The sequence below is a fragment of the Pseudophryne corroboree genome, chromosome 1, assembly GCF_028390025.1.
Source record: "Pseudophryne corroboree isolate aPseCor3 chromosome 1, aPseCor3.hap2, whole genome shotgun sequence".
In the NCBI taxonomy this organism is placed as follows: Eukaryota; Metazoa; Chordata; class Amphibia; order Anura; family Myobatrachidae; genus Pseudophryne; species Pseudophryne corroboree.
The window spans coordinates 146,462,206-146,483,418 of record NC_086444.1 but is presented as its reverse complement, the minus strand read 5'-3'; the positions used below and the strand labels follow the sequence as shown (position 1 = coordinate 146,483,418).

The 21,213-nt window shown below is 45.1% G+C and overlaps 1 protein-coding gene across 4 annotated transcripts in view; it reads left to right on the top strand.

The window, feature by feature from the left end:
* The first annotated feature begins 5,440 nt into the window (after window positions 1-5,440).
* The window catches only part of MAST4 (microtubule associated serine/threonine kinase family member 4), an 875,018-nt gene continuing 859,245 nt past the window's right edge, over window positions 5,441-21,213 (top strand). For all 4 annotated transcript variants that reach the window (XM_063963429.1, XM_063963416.1, XM_063963420.1 and 1 more), the window contains exon 1: window positions 5,441-5,873. In XM_063963429.1, coding sequence (XP_063819499.1) covers window positions 5,610-5,873 — 264 coding nt within the window. In that variant the 5' untranslated portion in view covers window positions 5,441-5,609. The remainder of the gene's footprint in view (window positions 5,874-21,213) is intronic.

Here is a 21,213-nt window from a genome sequence, read left to right as displayed (position 1 = left end):
GACAAACCGTTTTTATGCGTTTCAAAGAGCACAAACAAAAAATCCGTCTTCCTGACCCGAGTTGTGCACCTGACATAGATCTTCAAAGCACGCACAACATCCAAAGACTCCGGAAGAGCCGAAGCGTCAGAACAGGACGGAACCACAATAGGTTGATTCAGGTGAAACGCGGAGACAACCTTCGGCATGAACTGCTGTCTAGTCCGGAGCTGCGCTCTGTCCTCGTAAAAGACCAAGTAGGGACTTTTACACGATAAGTCCCCAATTCTGAGACACGCCTAGCAGAAGCCAGGGCCAATAACATCACCATCTTCCATGTGAGGTACTTGTCTTCTACCGTCATCAGAGGTTCAAACCAGGAGGACTGTAGAAAGCGTAACACCACATCCAAATCCCAAGGTGCCGTAGGCGGCACAAACGGAGGTTGTATGTGAAGCACCCCTTGCAAGAAGGTCTGAACTTCAGGTAGGTTACCCAACTTCTTCTGGTAGAAGACGGAAAGAGCTGAAATCTGGACCATAATGGATCCAAGACGTAAGCCTTTATCCACTGCAGTCTGTAGGAAACGAAGGAATCGTCCCAAGTGGAATTCTGCAGATGGATATGTGCATTCCTCGCACCAAGAAACATATATCCGCCAGATATGATGACAGTGTTTTGACGTCACAGGTTTTCTGGCTTGCACCGTAATTGCAATGCCTTTTTTTGGAAAGCCCTTTGTGAGCTAGGATGTTCCGCTCAACTCCCATGCCGTCAAACGAAGTCGCCGTAAGTCCGGGTAGATGAACGGTCCTTGCTGAGGAAGATCCTTTCTCATTGTCGACCTTCAGTGGTCGACCTAATGAGTGTCGACCTAAGTTGTGTCAACCTAACGACCGTAACCCGCGGCAGAGGCCAAGGGTTGCCTATGGACATGTCCAGAAGAGCCACGTACCACACTCTCTAGGGCCAATCTGGTGCAATCAAGATTGCTTGTACTCAGTGATGTCTGATCCGCTTGAGCAGTGCACCCTTGGGATCAACGGAATCGGAGGAAATAGGTAGACCAGCTAATAAGGCCAAGGCGACGTCAGCGCATCCACTGCACTCACCTGAGGGTCTCTGGTTCGCGAGCAGTAGCAGTGAAGCTTCTTGTTGAGGCGAGATGCCATCATGTCGATCTGCGGGCATCCCCACCTGTCGACGATCTGTTGAAACACATGAGGGTGTAATCCCTACTCCCCCGGGTGATCTTGGCGACTCAGGAAGTCCGCTTCCCAGTTGTCCACTCCCGGAATGAAAATTGTGGACAGTGCTCTTGAATTTCTTTCCGCCCGGTGAAGTTTTTTTGACACTTCTTGCATGCCTTGCTTTTTGTCCCTCCTTGTTGATTGATGTACGCCACTGCCATGGCGTTGTCCGACTGAAGCTGGATCGCCTGATGCCTGAGTAGAGGGGAGGCCTGAATCAGAGCATTGTATATAGCCCATAGTTTCAGTATGTTGATCTGAAGTAGGGCCTCTTGGGCAGACCACCTGCCCTGGAACTACACCCCCTGGGTGACAGTTCCCCATCCTCTCAGGCTCGCATCCGTTGTGAAGAGGATCCAATCCTGAATCCCGAAGCGTCAACCTTCCAGCAGGTTGGAAGACTGTAGCCACCACAGGAGTGAAATCCTGGCCTGGGGTGACAGCTGAATCATCCGGTGCATCTGAATATGTGAACCGGACCACTTGTTAAGGATGTCCAATTGGAAAGGTCTGGCATGGAACCTTCCGAACTGTATCGCCTCGTACGAGGCCACCATTTTTGCCAACAATTTTATACAAAGATGAATGGAAACTCGAGCAGGTCAGAGAACCCTGCAAACCATCTATTGAAGTATTCCCACCTTGTCCTCTGGGAGGAACACTCTCTGAACTACAGTATCCAGTATTATACCCAGAAACAGGAGCCATTGAGACAGTTCCAGTTGGGACTTCTGTAGATTGAGAATCCACTTGTGGTGAGACAGAAGTTGTATAGTGCAATCTATATGGAGCAGTAGTAGCTCCCTGGAACTCGCTTTTATCAGGAGATCGTCCAGGTAAGGGACAATGTTAACCCCTTGAACTCTGAGCTAAAACATAATTTACGCCATCACTGTAGACAGGCCGAAGGGCAACACCTGAAACTGGTAGTGATCGCTCATGAAGGCAAACCGCAGATAGGCCTGATGAGGTGGCCAAATTGGAATATGGAGGTAGGCGTCCTTGATATCCAGGGACACCAGGCTTGCGATCACTGCTCTCAAAGATTCCATCTTGAATTTGAAAACCTGGAGGACCGAAAGGACTGAGTAGATGGTCCCGGGTAGGTACGCCTAGCAAGCAAAGCCCCTGAAGTGAGAAACCTGGATTTCCCAGCAGTAGCTTTGGAGATCCATGCGTCCAATTCACCTCCAAAGAGCCATTCACCTGTGAAAGGAAGAGATTCCACATTACCTTTGGAGTCAGCGTCTGCAATCCACTGATGCAACCATATGGCTCTGCGTGCAGACACAGCCATAGCAGTGGTCCTAGCATTAATATTGCCTATCTCTTTAAGGGAGTCACAGAGGACTCTTGCCATGTCCCGAATGTGTTTTAGGAAAGTTACAGTAGTAACCAAGGTCATATCACCCGAAAGACCCTCTTGAATTTGAGTAGCCCACGTATGAATGGCACGTGTCATCCAGCAGCCAGCAATGACTGGTCTTTTAGCTACACCTGCAGCAGTGTAGATAGATTTCAGAGTGGTCTCAATTTTCATATCCCCTGGGTCCTTTCCTGTAAAAGAGCCTGGAGCTGGGAGCACCGCCTTTTTAGAAAGGCGAGAGACTGAGACGTCTACTGCTGGAGATTCTTCACAGAATTTCCTGCCTTCAGGGACAAAGGGGAAGGTATGCAAAAACCTTTAGGACACCTGATATTTTTTATCTGGATTTTTCCAGGCTAATTTAAATAAATCACCCATTTCCTTGGAATCAGGAAAAGTGACTGTCAGTTTGTCTTGTGGGATGAAAAATGACTGCTGACTGGCAGCGTCCTCCAGGGGGTGCTTTAACACATCCCGTATAGCCAATATGAGGGATTCAATACCCTCTGTAGGGGTGGAATCCCCACTAATGGGCTCCACATCATCCCCATCAACCTGTACATCATCATCAGAATCTGATAGGATTGCCAGTAAAGCTCGTTTTTGTGCACCTGTAGTAGATAGTGGGGGATGGGAAACGTCAGCCTTGGCAGTTAGGCTAGCCACTGCTTGTTGCTGTTCTTGTGTTTTATTTGCATTGGCAGTGAGCTCAGATGACATATCAGACATCATAGTTTTGATAGCCCCCAGCCAGGAAGGATGGACCCGTACGTCTCACCCGCGCCTCTGCTGCACAATGAACCGGGGGACCCCCCCTAGTAGGGCCCCCGGTGTGTACTCACCAGCAACGATCACCTTCAGGCTCTGTTAGGGGTGTGCGGCATACTGCGGCTGCGACAGCTAAGGCGCAGTGCCCCGCTGAACAAACAGCCCCTCAGGACAGTGGTCCTGCAGCGGAGAAGTGGCTCTGCACTTCATGAGGCCGGTGACCCCCCACCCCCTTAACTCCCACAGCGCAGTTGCCCAAACAGCATACCGTCTTCTAAGTGATAGGAAGTAGGACTTCAATGTGATATTTACAGTTATATCTCCGCTTTTGTTCAAAAGGTTGAAAATGACATTGTTGACACCACAATGTTGATAGTTATGATGTCAACTTTGATAAGATGTCAACAGCCATTCTCAGAATGCCGACATTGTTAGAATCTCAACATTAGGGTTAGGCTGCATGTGGAAGGGTGGGATGGTTAGGGTTAGGCACTAGAGGGAGGGTTAGTGGTAGGGTTAACGGAGAAATACTTACCGGAACACTGGCTGACGCAGCGCCTGATGCGGGACTCCAGAAAGATAAATATTAAGTTGTGGGTGCAATGTGTGCGGTGTGGGCTCCCCTGTACCCATGGGTCTACGTGGACAGACCACGTAGGCTCAGTGGTGAACACCAAATCCACGTGACTCATGTCTCTTGACATCAGAGGGATGGGCATACAGTACATGTGCAGCACCCAAGAGAGCAGCGAGATAATGGCCCTCATTCCGAATTGTTCGCTTGCTAGCTGTTTTTAGCAGCATTGCACACGCTAGGCCGCCGCTCTCTGGGAGTGTATCTTAGCTTAGCAGAATAGCGAACGAAAGATTAGCAGAACTGCTACTAAATAATTTCCTGCAGTTTCTGAGTAGCTCCAGACCTACTCCTAGACTGCGATCTCCTCAGTCCGTTTAGTTCCTGGTTTGACATCACAAACACGCCCTGCATTCGGCCAGCCACTCCCCCGTTTCTCCAGCCACTCCTGCGTTTTTACCTGGCACGCCTGCGTTTTTTAGCACACTCCCTGAAAACGGCCAGTTTCCGCCCAGAAACACCCACTTCCTGTCAATCACACTACGATCACTCGAGCGATGAAAAAACGCCGCTCGAGCTTGTGTAAATCTCCAAAGTTTTGTGTGAAAGTACTTAGCGAATGCGCGCTGCGTACCATGCGCATTTTTGCCGTTTTTTTCACTTAAACACTGCACTGCGAAAATCGGCAGCGAGCGAAAAACTCGGAATGACCCCCATTGATCTTCTCTGCTCTCTCCTACCTATAGCGCCATGTAGAAGTGGCATTACTATATGTTTTAGAAAGAAAAGTTTGGAGAATAGAAGATTTTCTCTTTTCCATAAACAGCATTACAGACTGGGCCCTACCGAGTCCTTTTAGGTTTACTTTAGAGTATGCAGTGTGGATTTAGCAGGTAATAGCAAACGGTCATTGTTTCATTAATGACATGTATGTTTGTCACCAGTATCATATTCATAAAAATGTTAATATTTATATATTTAAAAAAAAAATATGCTAAAATAAAATATTTGTTACAGTATGTTATTGGAACTGTATATCATCTATATCCATGAACTGTAGCTAGTGTCCACTTTTCATTGAATATTACCTCTGAAAGAAAGATGACATTCCCAAACCCTGGCTGAGTAACTGAGTGCAGCGTCAACATGGAAACTTTTGATTTTTTTTTTAATCCAATGTCAGTCAGTGCAATGTTCCCCAAACCTCCTAGCACTGCATTCCAGCCTCTGCCCTGGCAAGGCATACTGATAGTGCAGGAGAGCGGTGTGCCCCAGGGCCAGGATTGCTGCGTCCAGGTGGCTGTTCCTCTCCATCCCAGCGGACCGCTCCACTGCTTACCTGCCGCTAGGTGTTCGCCTTCTGCCCGCAGAGACTTGTTGCTCGCACCGCCCCCAGGTGCGGTCCTCATTGGTTGGAGAGGAGGCTGCTGGCTGGAGCACGCCCGGGAGAGGTGGAGCGGCGGCGGTGGCGCAGGTTCTCAGGCTGTGCGCACAGATAGGGGCAGAGGATTTGGCGCATCCCCGGCATGACGCGAGGTGACAGCGGCTCCTGTGGGTCCGCACCCCCAGCGACCTGAGCCCTGGCAGTAGCCCATGAGTGAGAGCCGGCAGCGGTGCGGGAGCGCAGCGTCTTTGCGCACACTTGGTGCGTCTCGCACTCCAGCCCGGGGACATGGACGGCAAAGTTTCCGAGGGAGCTGGGGGAATCGGTGACACCCCCTCCTCTTCCTCCTCCTCATCATCTTCTCTCTCCTCCTCGGGCTCACAGACTCTATCGGAGGGGGGGATGAAGGCGATATCTGGGGGGAGCAGCACCGACTGCGACTCGGAGGGTCAGTACATCACACGGGAGGGCGCTGGAGGGATACGCCAAGGGGAGCAGCAGAGAGGACAGCGGTGCAGAGGGAAGCAGGACGGAGAAGAGGACGACGAGGAGGTCAGACAAGTACTTTCATACCTGTGTCCTCAGTCATACTGTATGTGTGTTATTAGGAGCCCAGACACACGTGCAAATACCACGATGACAGCAGTCATTAGCGGACACGAGTTCTGCATTGATGTGCAGTGCACAAGCTACGTGTGTGTGTGTTGCATTGCAATATACTGTAGCCAGTCAATGGTTACACTGTGGCAATGAATGCAAATATACTTTATCCTGGTCAGTGGTTACACTGTGTGGCATTGCGATATACTGTACTACTGCCAAAGGATATACTATGGCATAGCAATATACTGTAGTCCTGTCAATGCATGCACTGTGGCATTGCAATATACTGTACTATCAATGATTACACTGTGGTATGGTTATATACTATTCTCTTGTCAGTGGTTACATTGTAAAAGAGCTCTTTTGGAAGTTCTAAACCAGGGACAGGTGGTACTGTTTCAAGTGATACTAGAAGTCATTTTAAAGTCAATATTGATTTTACAATGTCTACCCCATATCTTGTAGAATGCTGAGACATGCAGAATGTATGGACATGTTACTGTATGTGGAAACCCGCTAACCTAATCCTACATCACACAACCAAAGTATTATGTACTAGGCAGCGTAACATAGAAATGGTTAAGTTGGTAAATGACAATGCTTCCAGATGACACTTTTTGGTTCAAGGTTCGATCCTTTTTTGTGTATGTTTTATGCATTTGATAGTGTGATATGTAAGTTATTCTGCTGGTGTTTCCATGTGTTGTAAACCTGAAATAGAATCTCAGCTTCTCTGACCCCAGGTGAGAAACTGATGTATTCTATGACTTTGATAAATGCCTGTGTCAGAGTGTGTGAATGTACCTGGTGATGTTGTAGAGGCTGAGCGTCCTTCCACTCATAAAGCAATCCATGACCTTTCAGAGCAGAGTCTTCTGCGAATATAACCTCATACTTAACGTATTGACATTAATATTTTCACAAATGATTTTATATAAAATTTCCACTAACATATTGAGTATTTCAGAATTGTGGAAACATTTCCTGTACATCTTACACACACGGTGGCTTTGTATGTGTTTGCCTAGCGTGCTTATTACATGGAGCCCATGTGCACATATATAGATGCAGATGTAAAGGCACTTTGTAAACACTTTGCTTTGTGTATGGAACTATTTGTTATGCACCATTGTTTCACTTTAAACTTTATCTCTGGTATGATGTTCCTTCTAATTTCTGTAGTTTGTGGTCAGGTGTGTGTGTGTGAGCACAGCTGTGTTTCACAAATTACAGTTAGGAGCTGGATGGTTGGTACTTTATCTCCGTCCACTTTATCTCTCTCCAAGGCTTAGTACATGGACCCCATAGGCTGTATTGCATTCTTTAGGGAATTCTATGGGCCAAATGTAATAGAGTGAGAGTTTCAGAAAGTGAGAGATTTGGTAAGGTTTGTCAGTTTTTTTTTTTGTTTTTTTTTTAAAGTGGCAATCATTTACACTGCAAAACCAGGTTGACCTTGCTGTGTAAATGATTGCCACTTTAAAAAAACAAAACTTCAAAACCTTACCAAATCTCTCAGTTTTTGAAACTCTGACTCTATTGCATTTGGCCCTATGTCCTTTGAATTACTTTTTCTGCCTAGCACTACCCATGGCACCAGTGCTCCTTCCTTGTTCTCATGCTTTCTACTCCAATTCATCTGTTCAGTCACTGCTCGCCCTTACATTTGGATACAGGCTCATTGTGTGTTGTGCTGCCCCCCCCCCTTCTTCCCCACTACTCACTATTTGCCATCAAGATACAGTGAGTTACCCTACCTGTGCTCCCTGTCTTTGTCCTAATTTGCCTGTAGTTTATTGCTCTGTGCTGTTCAGTGCTAAAAGTAGGGTGGTACGGGTGGTACCGAGTATCAGTAAGAAATATGCATACCACCAGCCAACCGCTAGGGCATATTTTATAAGGGGCATTTTTGTAAAATGGTGTCAGTGGCATAACTGTGTGTGGCATAATATGTAATAGGCATTACGGTGTGTGCTATAATATGTAATAGGCATTTCGGTGTGTGGCATAATGTGTAATAGGCATTACGGTGTGTGGCATAATGTGTTAAGGCCCATATAGATGGGCCGATGCGGGAGAGATGTGTGCTGAGCGAATTGCTCAGTGCTGAGCGTGCAGGGGGAGACGTGGGGGGGGGTGCGCTCATTTCACCCTAGCAGCAACGATAGCGATGCGCGGGGCTGCGCATCGCTATCGCTGTAGGGGGTACACACGGAGTGATAATGCTCAAATTCTAAGCAATCTGGTCAGATTGCTTAGAATATCGCTCCGTTAGTACCCCCCTTAAGGGGCCTATTGTCATGTAGCCACTCCCCTAGTTTCGCATCACCACACCCCCTAGTGACACATGATCACGCCCATTTTTACTATCAATACCACCAAGTAAAAATTTCTGCTTGCACCACTGGTGCTGTTCCAATGATGTGTCAACTTACATTTACTGTATGAATAGGTCAAGTTTTACTGTTGCTGTGTAATACACTTATCCTGTTCCTATATAAACATTCTGTTTTTGTGGGATCCAGACATTTTCCAGAAGAGTTTGCTGGTTTAATTGATCTTGAAGTCCTGAGTTAAAGTTAAATTACTGTTTAAAAAAAAAAAGTAAGTGTGTAAGCCAAAACAAATCAGAGGAGTAGACAATCAGCTGAAAGCTAGTAGAATATGTGCATAATAGGTTCCAAATGTACAAAATAAAATACAATGTTACGTGTCTGTTTGCTGATTGGTTTTCATTTTTGCAAATGATGGCACCTTTAGGCAGAACCCTTCTTCTGTACATGGAACCTCCTCCATCTTTATAGGAAAACTTTTTTCTCTTACTGTAACATTATGAAGGTCAGTTGCTGATACCTGACCTTGCACAGAAAATAGCAGGCAACATTATTTGGATCCAGTTTATGGTCTACTCCGATGCTATAAAAGCTGCTGTTTCCATTTAATATGGAGTACAGGCTATACTGAATTATGGGGGTTATTCAGGTTTGTTAGCAAACCAAAAAAGCACACTAATGGGCAAAACCATGTTGCACTGCAGGTGTGACTGATGTAACATGTGCAGAGAGATTTAGATTTGGGTTGATTGTATTGTTTCTGTGCAGGTAAAATAGTGGCTGCTTTATTTTTACACTGCAATTTAGATTTCAGTTTGCACACACCCCACGCAAATCTACCTCTCTTGGACACTTTTTTTTTTCTCTTGCCTTCATTGTATCAATGATACCACTTTCAGACAGAAGCCGTGGCCTGGACCATGGGCTTCCCCGGCTTTTTGAATTGGTTTGGATCCCAGTCCTAGCTCAGTACCACACAGGAGATGAAAATGCCAGGGCAAGCATTTGTCCCAGGTAATTTGCTGGGGCAAGCCGGCTTAACCCTGGTCCTTTCTCTGTGTGAAAGGGTCCACCCGGGTTAAAATTGGTGGGGCTTCAACCCTGGTCACAACAGAGGAAGGATCCGACTTGCCCTGGCAAATTACCAGGTCCTTTTCTCTGTCTAAAAGGGGGTATAAGTGGCCTTTTCAAAGGGTACTCATAGAGTCAAAGAATTTGACAACCGATGAGAACACTTGACCCATCTAGTCTGCCCCTATTGTAACCTTATTGTTACCACAAACCCTATTAGATCCTTAATTCTTTGTGAGGATATCCTTAACTATCCCAAGCATGTTTAAATTGCTCTATGGGAACAATGGAGGCTTATGGGCACAGGAGGCGACGAGACATGCCCTAGTTTTTTTCATTAAAATATTTAAACTTTATCTTTTAAAAATATGTTTTTAACTTTTATTTAAAAAAACAAAAAAAATCTGAGCGGTTCTTGAAAAAAACAATATTAGCCAGTTAAGTTGTTTAAGTGGAAAATCCATTTTAAAGATTGTCATGCCAAAACACTCATTGATTTGGTTCAGTTAGGCACTGGATAGTCCAGGCAGGCCAATGGTTAGATGATGTGGGTTTTTTTTTTATTATAGTGCTCATGTACTATGAAATTGCATTTTATTTCTAAATTGTGAGGTTTTATTATACATCTTTAATTTTGCCCAAACCTGTAACTAGATCTCAAGGAGTTCCTTTTTTTGCCTTATCTTTTATTTTTTAATGTTCTGATGGCTTTCTTCATTTCTGTAACTTGAAATATAGTCCTAGAGCAAATGATCATTTCACGCTTCATGATTGCCTCACCTCAGTAATCTGCTCATCCCATGAACTTTAAATGAAATCCCTAATTTGTGTGAACATCTATATTAAATTCTGCTTCTCTATAATAGTGTTCTGCAAGCAGTGCAAGTCCTCAACTCCATATTGGCTGCTTTTGCTATCCTGGCAGAATGAGGTCGCTAAGCCCACCCAACCAAGCCTACTGCTTGGATATTCCGTATACCTGATATTCTTTTTTAATAGCCATCTTATATAACAATTACATCTTCGCATTTGATGAATAGCATTTTTTTTTTTAACTGGCCCTGTTCCTTACACCGTGCCAGATTCAGGGATGTACAGTATTGCACAGCTGCAGGGAGCAGTCGTGTAATACTGTGCAACTAATATACTAATGCAGCATGCAGGCGTCTATAGTAAAGACACCTACTCTATGCATCGCAGTTCCGAGAGCTGCGTCCAAAGATTCAGCATTGATCAGCCATCTGTCGTGATGTTTGCAGCCCTTGGCCGAAGCTTACTCAGACTGCCTGCTGGAACTCCTCCGCCGGGCCAGGAAGACACAGATTCTGGGCATAGCATGCTTACAAAACGGGTGACACCACCCCATATTTTAGAATGGTCCCCGTTGCCGTCTCTTCCAAACGCAGGACTCGCTCTGCACAGACACACTAAGGGTCTTGCGCATGCGCAGACCCACAAACTTCGGAGATGTGCATAAACCATCAGGCCCACAAGTAAGTATAAATATGTCCACCTTTTATGTTTTTAGTGTCCGTTCATACAGCTATTTTATTTTAAATTATTTTAACTTTTGCAACAGGACTGTTGTGTTGACAAAAAAATACAAGAGATACACATGTCCACAACAAAAACTAGTTAGTCTGCTTCTTTCCAGAAAAGTTTCTCATTAAAAGTAATTTGCATGGCCTGTGTTATGCTCACTGATATTTTGACACCGTTGATAAGATTACTTGGCTGACTTTCTCATACAATATATGTAGCTGCTAAGCTGACTCTGTTCTTGTATCACTGGCTTCCCTGAGGTTCACTTTTGCTTATATTTGTGGTGTAGTCAATAGATGTTAACATGGGAGTCTACTTACTGTGTAATTCTTCAAGAAATACACTGGGGGTCATTCCGAGATGATCGTAGCTGTGCTAAATTAAGAACAGCTACGATCAGGAACACAGACATGCGGGGGGACGCCCAGCACAGGGCTAGCGCGCCCCGCATGTCAGTCCCTGCCCGTGGCTGAAGTACAAAAGCATCGCACAGCGGCGATGCTTTTGTACTTCAGGAGTAGCTCCCAGCCAGCACAGCTTTTGCGGCTCGCAGCGGTTGCATGTGATGTCGTGCAGCCATTGCGGCCCGCCCCCCGCACCGGACCGCGCCCACAAAACGGCGGCCACCCTGCCGCCCCCTCCCACCCAGTGACCGCCTCTGCCTGTCAACCAGGCAGAGGCGATCGCTAGTCAATGACAGCCGTCAGCTGTCAGACATGCGCCGGCGCACTGCGGCGCCAGCGCATGCGCAGTTCTGACCTGAATGCTGCGATGCGAAGAACTGCAGCAAGCGTTCAGGTCAGAATGACCCCCCCCCCCCCCCCCATGAACTTGTCTGCTGCACACTGTGCTGGTAGTTATTCTGGGATAAACCAAGTTTTATGCCAGTTCCATCTATCCGTTCCATACTAAGCCCTGGTCTTCCTGATTCAGTGTTGGGTGGAGCATTATTAGAAAGTGGGCATGATAGAGTGGGTAATGGTGGGTTTATAGGGGAGTTGCAGTTGTTTTGTGGGGATTGGGGCTGAGCTCTTGTCCCAAATTGCCCCTAGCTACATTTTTCAGAGCCACATATAAGTGATTCTGCTGGTTCCTAGTCAATTAATAGTCTAAAGAGGGTTGTTTTCTGGGGATACTAGTGAGCACTTCTATGTAGCAAATGTGGAATTAGAGATTCTTGCTTTCTTCATTATTTTAGTTTCGTCCATTGTAGGTTGTGGTCTGTCATTACTGGAGCGGAAGCTGTACAGTGTTGAGGTGCTCCTATGCCAGAAACTGTAGCCCACCCTCCAAAAGCCTCCCTTCCTAGGAGTGCTTTATTGGAAAGTTTTATATAAGGTTAGTTTATAACACTTTATTTCTCAGTACTCATTAATGGGGGTAGTTATCAGAGAGAGAAAACGGGGAGAGAAAAAGAAAAGCACTAATCAGTCAACTGTCATGTTTTTTAAAAACGGGTGGTCTTCAGTTTGCCGGCTGTCTGGATCCCGGCGCACAGTATACCGGCGCCGGAATCCCGACAGCCGGCATACCGACACCTTTTCTCCCTCTTGGGGGTCCACGACCCCCCTGGAGGGAGAATAGATAGTGTAGCACGCCACAGATCCCACAGCGTGGCGAGCGCAGCGAGCCCGCAAGGGGTTCATTTGCGCTCGCCCAGCTGTCGGTATGCCGGCGGCCGGGATTCCGGCGCCGGTATACTGGCCGCCGGGAGCCAGGCTGCCGGCATACCCTACTACACCCTTCAAAGACAGTCTGTAAAGTGACAGGAGCTGATTGGTTGGTACTTTATCTCTCCAAGCTTTGATAAATACCACCCTAAAAGCCTACTGAAGGGAAGAAAACTAGAAAAACTCATAATTGTCTTTGTTGAGCAGGTGATGTGAGTTATAAAGGGCATTTAGGTATGGCTTTAAACTTCTAGTCGTAAGAGAACCTTACAGTTAATTCCCAGATCTTAAGAATTATCAATGTGTATTGTACTATATAATTTGCCCAGGACTTCCGGGGAGCTGCCAGGTGAGTTCAAGGGAAATCGTTAACAAGAATGCATTGTTTACAGGTTGTCTAGTGTATGGGCACCTTAAGTGAGTTTCATTTCAGCAAAGAGTCCAGATAGATTGGGTAGGAACCAAAGTCGTTTAACCCAGAAGTTGTGAAAGTTCTACTTAAACTAAACCATGGGTATAGATGATACCCATTCTCCAGCTTCTCTCCATGGCTCCATCTATGAGGATAATCAAAGGGGTGTAGTACGGGTGACCGGCGGTCTCCTGACCGCCGGTCACCTTACCGACGCCGGGATCCCGGCAGCATACCGACGCCGGGATCCCGGCGGGGAGGGGCGAGTGCAGCAAGCCCCTTGCGGGCTCGCTGCGCTCGCTACGCTGCGGGCTCGGTGGCGACCTGTGGTCGCCACGGGTTCTATTCCCACTCTATGGGTGTCGTGGACACCCACAAGTGGAAATAGTCCCTGTTGGTCGGCATGCCGACCATCGGGATAGTGAGCCGTCGGGCTCACGGAGGAGGTCATGTGACTGTCGGTCAGCCGACCGGCGGTCACATGACTACCACCCTAATCAAAGAAAGGCAGAGTGTTACTAGTGCACAGTTTATTAAAGATCTCATTACAGACATTGAGACTTAACCAAATGAAGAAGCCTCTAAGTGGTGTTTAGTGCCTACATTTGATGGTGCTGTATCCAGTCTGATTACAAAGACAACTATTCTGCTAGTATATGGAGGCCAACCGAAGAATGCATTGGATAGGAAAATGAAGAGTTGTTGTAAGAAACTTCTTGTTTCCTCAGGAAGTTTGTTTTGGCTACAGCATCAGTCTCTAGGGCACTTCGAGTATTGACAGAAATCTCTTCATAAAAATATGCAAGATAAAATAAACAGACACTATTTAAAACAAGACAAAACATTGCAGCACTTCAATCTTTGCAAAGCTTCCCTAGACGCAGACACATTGTCATCCAAAAGAATAGTTCTGGTATTAGACACCAGGAGAGCCTTATGGCTGCACCATTTGTGGCAGATTTGTTGAACCATGCTTCCAACTATTACCAGTTTTCTGACTGGTGAAAAACTGGACTCAGTGATTCACAAAGTCACTGTAATTCACTAGAGGTTTTCCTTCAGATTCCTTCTGAATTCAGAGAAGCATATATCTATATCTGCCAGGGAGGCAGTGGTTTCAACACTTTGGTTTACTATTTTTATGCAGCCCTTTTGGTAGGTTGGGGCTAAAGGACTTACAATTTAGTCTTATTTTAGACCAGCATCCGTGGAGTTCTGAGAGTGACAAGAATTACAAGTATAAGTAGACCTGGATGGTCGCTAATGAAGATCAGTGGGTTTTCAACATCATCAACTATGGATACAAGATCAAAATTCACTCAGTTCCTCTGGGTATAATCTTGTGATGTCCTTTCCAGTAGAGCTGAAGACATTACAGAACAGTTTATATAATTTGTTGGAGTAAGCACTCATTTCTATTGGTCTTTTTTGACGTGGAGTGGCACTAGCTTAAATTCCAAACTTTTCCTGGTAACAAAAGCATTGAAGCTCTCCCAAACAGTTCTACAAGAGAGCTGTACATTCAATTCTCCAAGTGGCAGAGGACAGAGAAGTCCTTAACGGCATTCGTTCTTCAAAATTGTAATTCCGTATCGTCTTGTCTCTTCAGTTTTATTTTTTTTTGTGCTAGGCCGCAGATTTCAGGTCACTTGTCTTCTAATGGACTGTATGCTTTTCAAAGAACATTTACCCAAGTACCGAAAAAGTTTTGTTTTTCATGTGTTTTTTTGCGGCCGCGATTGTGGAAAGAAAGGCTTCTTATAGATTTTGTTTTGCCTGCCTAAGTCAGGCAAAACAAAATCCTCAATAAGTGCTATCATCGGCGCTAATTGGATAGCCCTGGGCGAGCTAATTAGCCATGGTAAATATACCGCAGCTAATAGGATACTGCCCTTGAAAGTAGTTTCCTCTTTTAATATCAATCAGGTAACCGTACTACTTTCTGTGTTTCTTCAACCAGCCGGCAATAAAGGTGGATACCCTTGACCTGGTTATGCCAACTCGTGTTTATGTGTAAAAGAACGAAAGAATTCAGGAAAATGGGTTACCTTGTTATCTTTCCTGTAGGATCCCATCAATCATGTGTCCTCCAAACATACTCTGGCAAGACTTATTTGAGTGTTACTAAGAGGAATGGACAAGATAGGCCAGAATTTATAAAGAAGGTATATTCTACAGATAGCATGCAGGGCTTTTTAAGCATCCGCAGATGATTTATGCAGGTGATAGGTTGAGCATCTTTTTATATCTTTACTAATGGGGGGGGGGGGGGGTGGCCTGGGCATTTCTCAAAACTTGGAGAGTGATAAAGTGGCGAGAGAGAAAGTACCAACCAATCGGCTCCTAACTGTCATTTTTCAAACACAGGCTGTAAAATTGACAGAGGCTGGTTGGTACTTTATCTCTCTCCACTTTATCATTCTTAAAGTTTTGATAAATCTCCCGCATTATCTTCTTAATTTGACATCTTCAATTAATGCTTCAATTATTGCATAAAATAATGTTCTGGTGCAATTTGTTTGCACTCGTGCTACAGCATTGACTATTTTACCTGCCTGCTGCTTGGATATGTTCCATACATTATGGATTATTGTTGCCATAGAGTTGAAAAGGAAATACTGTAGAAGGATTGTTACAGTTACTTTAATTTCCTTGAAATACCCAATGGCTGCCAGATATACCCAGCCGTGTATTTTGTTTATATTTTTTGGAGGACCGTCTGGGAAGATTATCAAAGACCCCAATATGAATCCGCAAGGGAGGGGGTCTCTTTCCTGTCTCCACTCTGCTTACTATGGAGTTAGCCCAAAGGTCATGGCTGCCTTGGAGTATGTCAAGGAAATTAAATTAACTGTATTAATTCTAATTTCCGAACAGCTATAGTTCTTAAATCCTGCAGACTATATTTTGTGCACTAGTTTCTTTCCCTTTCTTGTTCCAATTTCTTGCACCAGTAGTTATAAAAACAGTCACATGTGAAGTGTTTATAACGAGCCGCCTGCACATAACTAGCTCTTATGTCACTGGCTGATCTTTTCCTGGCACCGAGAAAGCTGCGCGGTATAGCTTGTATTGCATTATACTGTAATAAATAAACTGAGACAGGGCCATTATCATAGTAATCTCTATATGCTAATATCAATGCTGTAGGGCAGGATGATATTGTGCTAGTCCTTTTCCTTTTTTTGATGAGAACAATCTATATACAACAGAACCAAGATATCGATCAATGCCAAATGCAGGAATGGAGTGAGCGGCTACTGTATATAGACACATCTGTGATTTATAAGGGGATATATCTAATATACAGAGTGACGGCTATAGACATCACTGCCATCACTTGTAAATTGGGGCAATACATGCACCGGGTTAGAGCTGATATGCCGGCGGTCGGCATCCCGGAGGTCGGCATACAGACCCCTGGGATCCTGGCTGCCAGAATATCAATGGGGGGGGGGTTCGTTGCACAACGGAGCCCCTTGCGGGCTCAGTGGCTCGCTGCACTAGCCACAGGTATTGCCACTCTATGGGTGTCATGGACACCCACAAGTGGGAATAGCCCCTGTGAGCCGGCTGGCGGCATTCTCAGCGGGCAGGATTCCGGCATCTGTATCCTGACCGCCGGGATCCTGACCGCTGCCATATCCTCTGCATCCCCATGCACCACCGCCCTCCCTTCCCATGTACACAGCCATCCCAAACTGCATTGAGGTGATGTTAGGTGTAACAAGGGGTTTGGTATGTTATGTCAGCATTCAACATGTTGACATCCACATTGTCAACATGGATAATGTTGACATTATGAATATTAATAGTCATATTTTACCTTGCAGCATAACCCTAACTATAATTTCATGTGCCAACACTCATAGGGGTAAATTTACTGAAGCTTCTAAAAATGATAAGTGATGGTGTTGCCCATAGCAACTAATCAGATGCTGTCATTTCTCTGTTGCATCCTAGAAAATTATTGACAGAATCTGATTGGCAATAACATTTTGTTAATGTCGACGTCGAGAACATGTTGACATTAGGCAGTGATTCCCGAACCGGGTGCCTCAGGACACTTGCAGGGGTGCCTTGGATTGGTGCTCCAGAACCATCTCAAATTATTTATGGTTAATGTGGCATCCAATCATAACATATGTGGACAAACAGAAGCGAATCCTGTCCCTCACCACATAACTGAACCTAAGTATGACATATAAACACAACTTACCTAATTTAATAATTTTTTCTGACTTTCTCAATAAGAGTTTTTGCCGAGGGGTGCCGTGAATAAAATTCTGTTAAGGACCCCATACAGTACAGTGATATGTCTGAAGCTGAAGTCGGAAGGCAATTTCCCTTGAACCGCTCGGCAGATTCCCGGGCGGCAGGATCACATACGATACATCGTATGCAAAAGGACCGCATACGATGTATCGTATGCGATCCCAGCCATGCCTGCGGGATCTGACATATCATGAGTGCAGCACTAACGAACTAGGGGCTCCGATCTGATACTCACGGGAAAGCGCATCAGATATAAAACACATCTGATTTGACACTTTTCATCCGATTTATCAGCCCGAAAGGTCGAAATCAGATGAAATTGGACATTATCGTTCTAGTGTACTTTACTTTACTCTAGGGCGCAATGATTCAAAAAAGTTTGGAAGCCACTGCATTATGATAACTACTAACACAGTGACATCAATGGAATCCGCAGATCCACGTTCAAACAAAGGTGCTTCATCTTTTAAATATATAGTACAGTTATGTTATTACACTATCTTCTGCAAGTGCACCTAAAACTTAATGCTATACCTCAAATAATAGTGAATGACTTAAGGAATGAGGAGCTTTCCCAAAGGCTGAGTGAACGCATTGGGTACAGGATTCCGGCGGTCAGGATCCCGACCGCCAGAATGCCGGCAAGGGTGCTAGCGCAACAGAGCCCCTTGCAGGCTCACTGCGCTCGCCATGCTGCGGGCTCGGTGGCTCGCCAGAGGTTCTGTTCCCACACCGCGGGTGTCGTGGACACCCAGGAGTGGGAATAGCTGTGGCGGTGCTGCTGGCATTCTGGCGGTTGGGATCCCGGCGTTGGTATTCTGACCACCAAGTTTCCGACCGCCGGGATCCTGACTACATCCCGAGTGAACAGTGTTTCCTTGAAAGGGAGACTGCACTAACATGCTTCGTCTTGCTTTGTGTTCTAAATAGACAACATCTGACTTCTGAAACATCATCTCAGTTTTTAATAGTGAATGGTCCTGATCGTACCCTATGAAGACAATTAGTGTGACTGAAAGTTCAGCCTGGTTTCACCACTATTGTGCACTATGTTATGGAAATTCTGTGGCTTAATAAACTGTCCTCAAAGTTCTCAGACACACTACTGCTAGATAGCTGTGTGTATGGCAAGCTCAAGGCTGTAATCGGCAAAATAAACTGAATTATTTCCCAAGGAAATACTGTAAATAGAGCTGTTTTGACATCCAGGGAAATGTGATATAGTGTGATTTCTACAGTCCACCGCAAATCTTTCTGGATACAGATTGCAGTAAACTTTGTTGAAGCGTGTAATAAATATATATATATATATACATACATACATACACACACACACACACACACACACACACACACACACACACACACACACACACACACACACACACACACACACGTTGAGTATCCCATATCCAAATATTCCGAAATACGGACTTTTTTGAGTGAGATAGTGAAACCTTTGTTTTTTGATGGCTCAATGTACACAAACTTTGTTTAATACACAAAGTTATTAAAAATATTGTATTAAATGACCTTCAGGCTGTGTGTATATGAAACATAAATGAATTGTGTGAATGTAGACACACTTTGTTTAATGCACAAAGTTATAAAAAATATTGGCTAAAATGACCTTCAGGCTGTGTGTATAAGGTGTATATGAAACATAAATGCATTCTGTGCTTAGACTTAGGTCCCATCACCATGATATCTCATTATGGTATGCAATTATTCCAAAATACGGAAAAATCCGATATCCAAAATACCTCTGGTCCCAAGCAATTTGGATAAGGGATACTCAACCTGTGTGTATGTATCTATGTATGTATGTATGTATGTATGTATGTATATATATATATATATATATATGTGTGTGTGTGTGTATATGTATATATATATATATATATATATATATATATATATATATATATATATATATATAGCTTTGTGCAGTCCGGCACTCCCAGTAGTGCAATTACAGTGGCCCAGGTGCCCTCCGCAGCATGGTATGGATACAAACAAAAAACGGCGGCACTCCAGGACTTGTATAATCAAAATCCGTGTATTAAAGGCATCACAAACAATGTGTGTGTGTGTGTGTGTGTGTGTGTATGTATATGTATGTATATATATATATATATATATATATATATATATATATATATATATGTATGTAATATAGATTTTATTGTAGTCACACCACCAGCGGTTGGGATCGCGCCGGTCAGTATACAAACGCCGGAATCCCGACCGCTAGAAATGCTGACAGTCTGCATGCCGACTAACAGGGACAATTCCCATTCGGGGGCACCCGTAGAGTGAGAACAGAACCTGTGGTGAGCCCACTGCCCGCTAGGGGCTTAGTTGCGCTTGCGCCCCTTCACTGCCTACATTCTGGTGGCTGAGATTTAGGCGTCGGGATGCTGACCGCCGGCTTCTCTGCTGCCGGCAAACCCAAGCCATATGTATGTTTGTGCGTGTGTGTGTATGTATATGTATATATATGTGTGTGTGTATGTGTGTATGTATATATATCAAACACCATCAGAGGTCGACTGCTGCTTTCCCCAGGGTGTGTATCTCGCACAATGATATTGCCACCAGTCAGCCATTTAATAAGCTTGGCAAAGCAGAACGGAGTGTCATCAGTGGCCAAAAGGCTTTTAATTCTTTCAGAATTTATTCCCCTATAACCCAGCGGCAACAGTACTATGTATTACTACAGACTTACTGCCCCAACATTTAAATCCCATAATAACTTTCCACACATGGGTCTAAACACAAGTAGATGCCCAGGTGCCTCCAAACAGGTCTCGCAACTGCATAGACAGATACTGGTAGCAGTGGCACTCATGGGACTCAGTTATGACAAGAAAAAACTGGACACCGTGGCCTCTTGAACGATCAACGTTTCAGTAATTTAATACCTTCGTCAGGATCACAAAATAACAGTACAGTGCAAGTTTAAATACCCTCTTACCTCTCCCTGTGCAGAGCCGCCATTGTCCCGGCCGCTGGATCCTCTGACGTCACACACCTGCGACGCGCAGTTCCTGTGCGTCCGGCTGCTCGGGCGGTAGCCTAGCAACCAAAAGACACAGTGACACATAGTAACGTGCATATCACAAAACAGACACGGCAATAAAGACAATTAAAAAATTATATGCGTACAATATTACATTTGTAAGTATAATACACTACAGGCACCGATTACTGGACTCATTCAGGTATATTTGGGGACAGTAAGTCCGATCACTGGCTTTTCTATAATGGGTGCACTGTGTGCAGTGCACACGGGCCCCTGAGTCCAGAGGGGGCCCCCACCTCACACACTGCACCCATTTGTAAACTACTTACCCCTCCGAAGTCCAGCGCCGGCATCCGCAGCACCGCTAGAACACAGTGACCGTGGCCCAGCGGCCATTTTCATGGTGTTCTGCGCATGCGCAGTAGAGAGATCTCAGGGAAAATGGCCACCGCGCCCTCTAGTGCTCAGACTCTACGGCGCTCCGGGAAGAGAGGATGGGGCCCGACAGAGGAGGCTGAACACCGGCCTCCTCCTCTCTTTAAAACGCCCCTGAGTCCGATCATGTATATGTACCAACTAAAGTGCAACAGGAGATCAAGTCTATACACAGTATTCTAAAAGAATGATCTTAGTTCTATAAATCATGCAGAAACTCGTGTATCAAAACAAGGCAGAGCACTAAGTGGTCTAGGTAACTTAGAGGTCTGTTTACTAAGCCTTGGATGGAGATACTAAGTACCAATGAGTCTGATACTCATTACATACAAAATTATCACCATATAAGACTGTGAACATTAGAACAGCACCATATAGTCGCAAATTACAAGAAACAATTTAGCGGCAAGTGTTCATTCAGGCCCCTCGGCGTTATGGTGTGTAACCGTTGTATCCACTGTGCCTCTCTCTGTAGCAGGGCCTTACCCCTATCTCCCCCTCTCAATCTTTTAGGAACAGAGTCTAT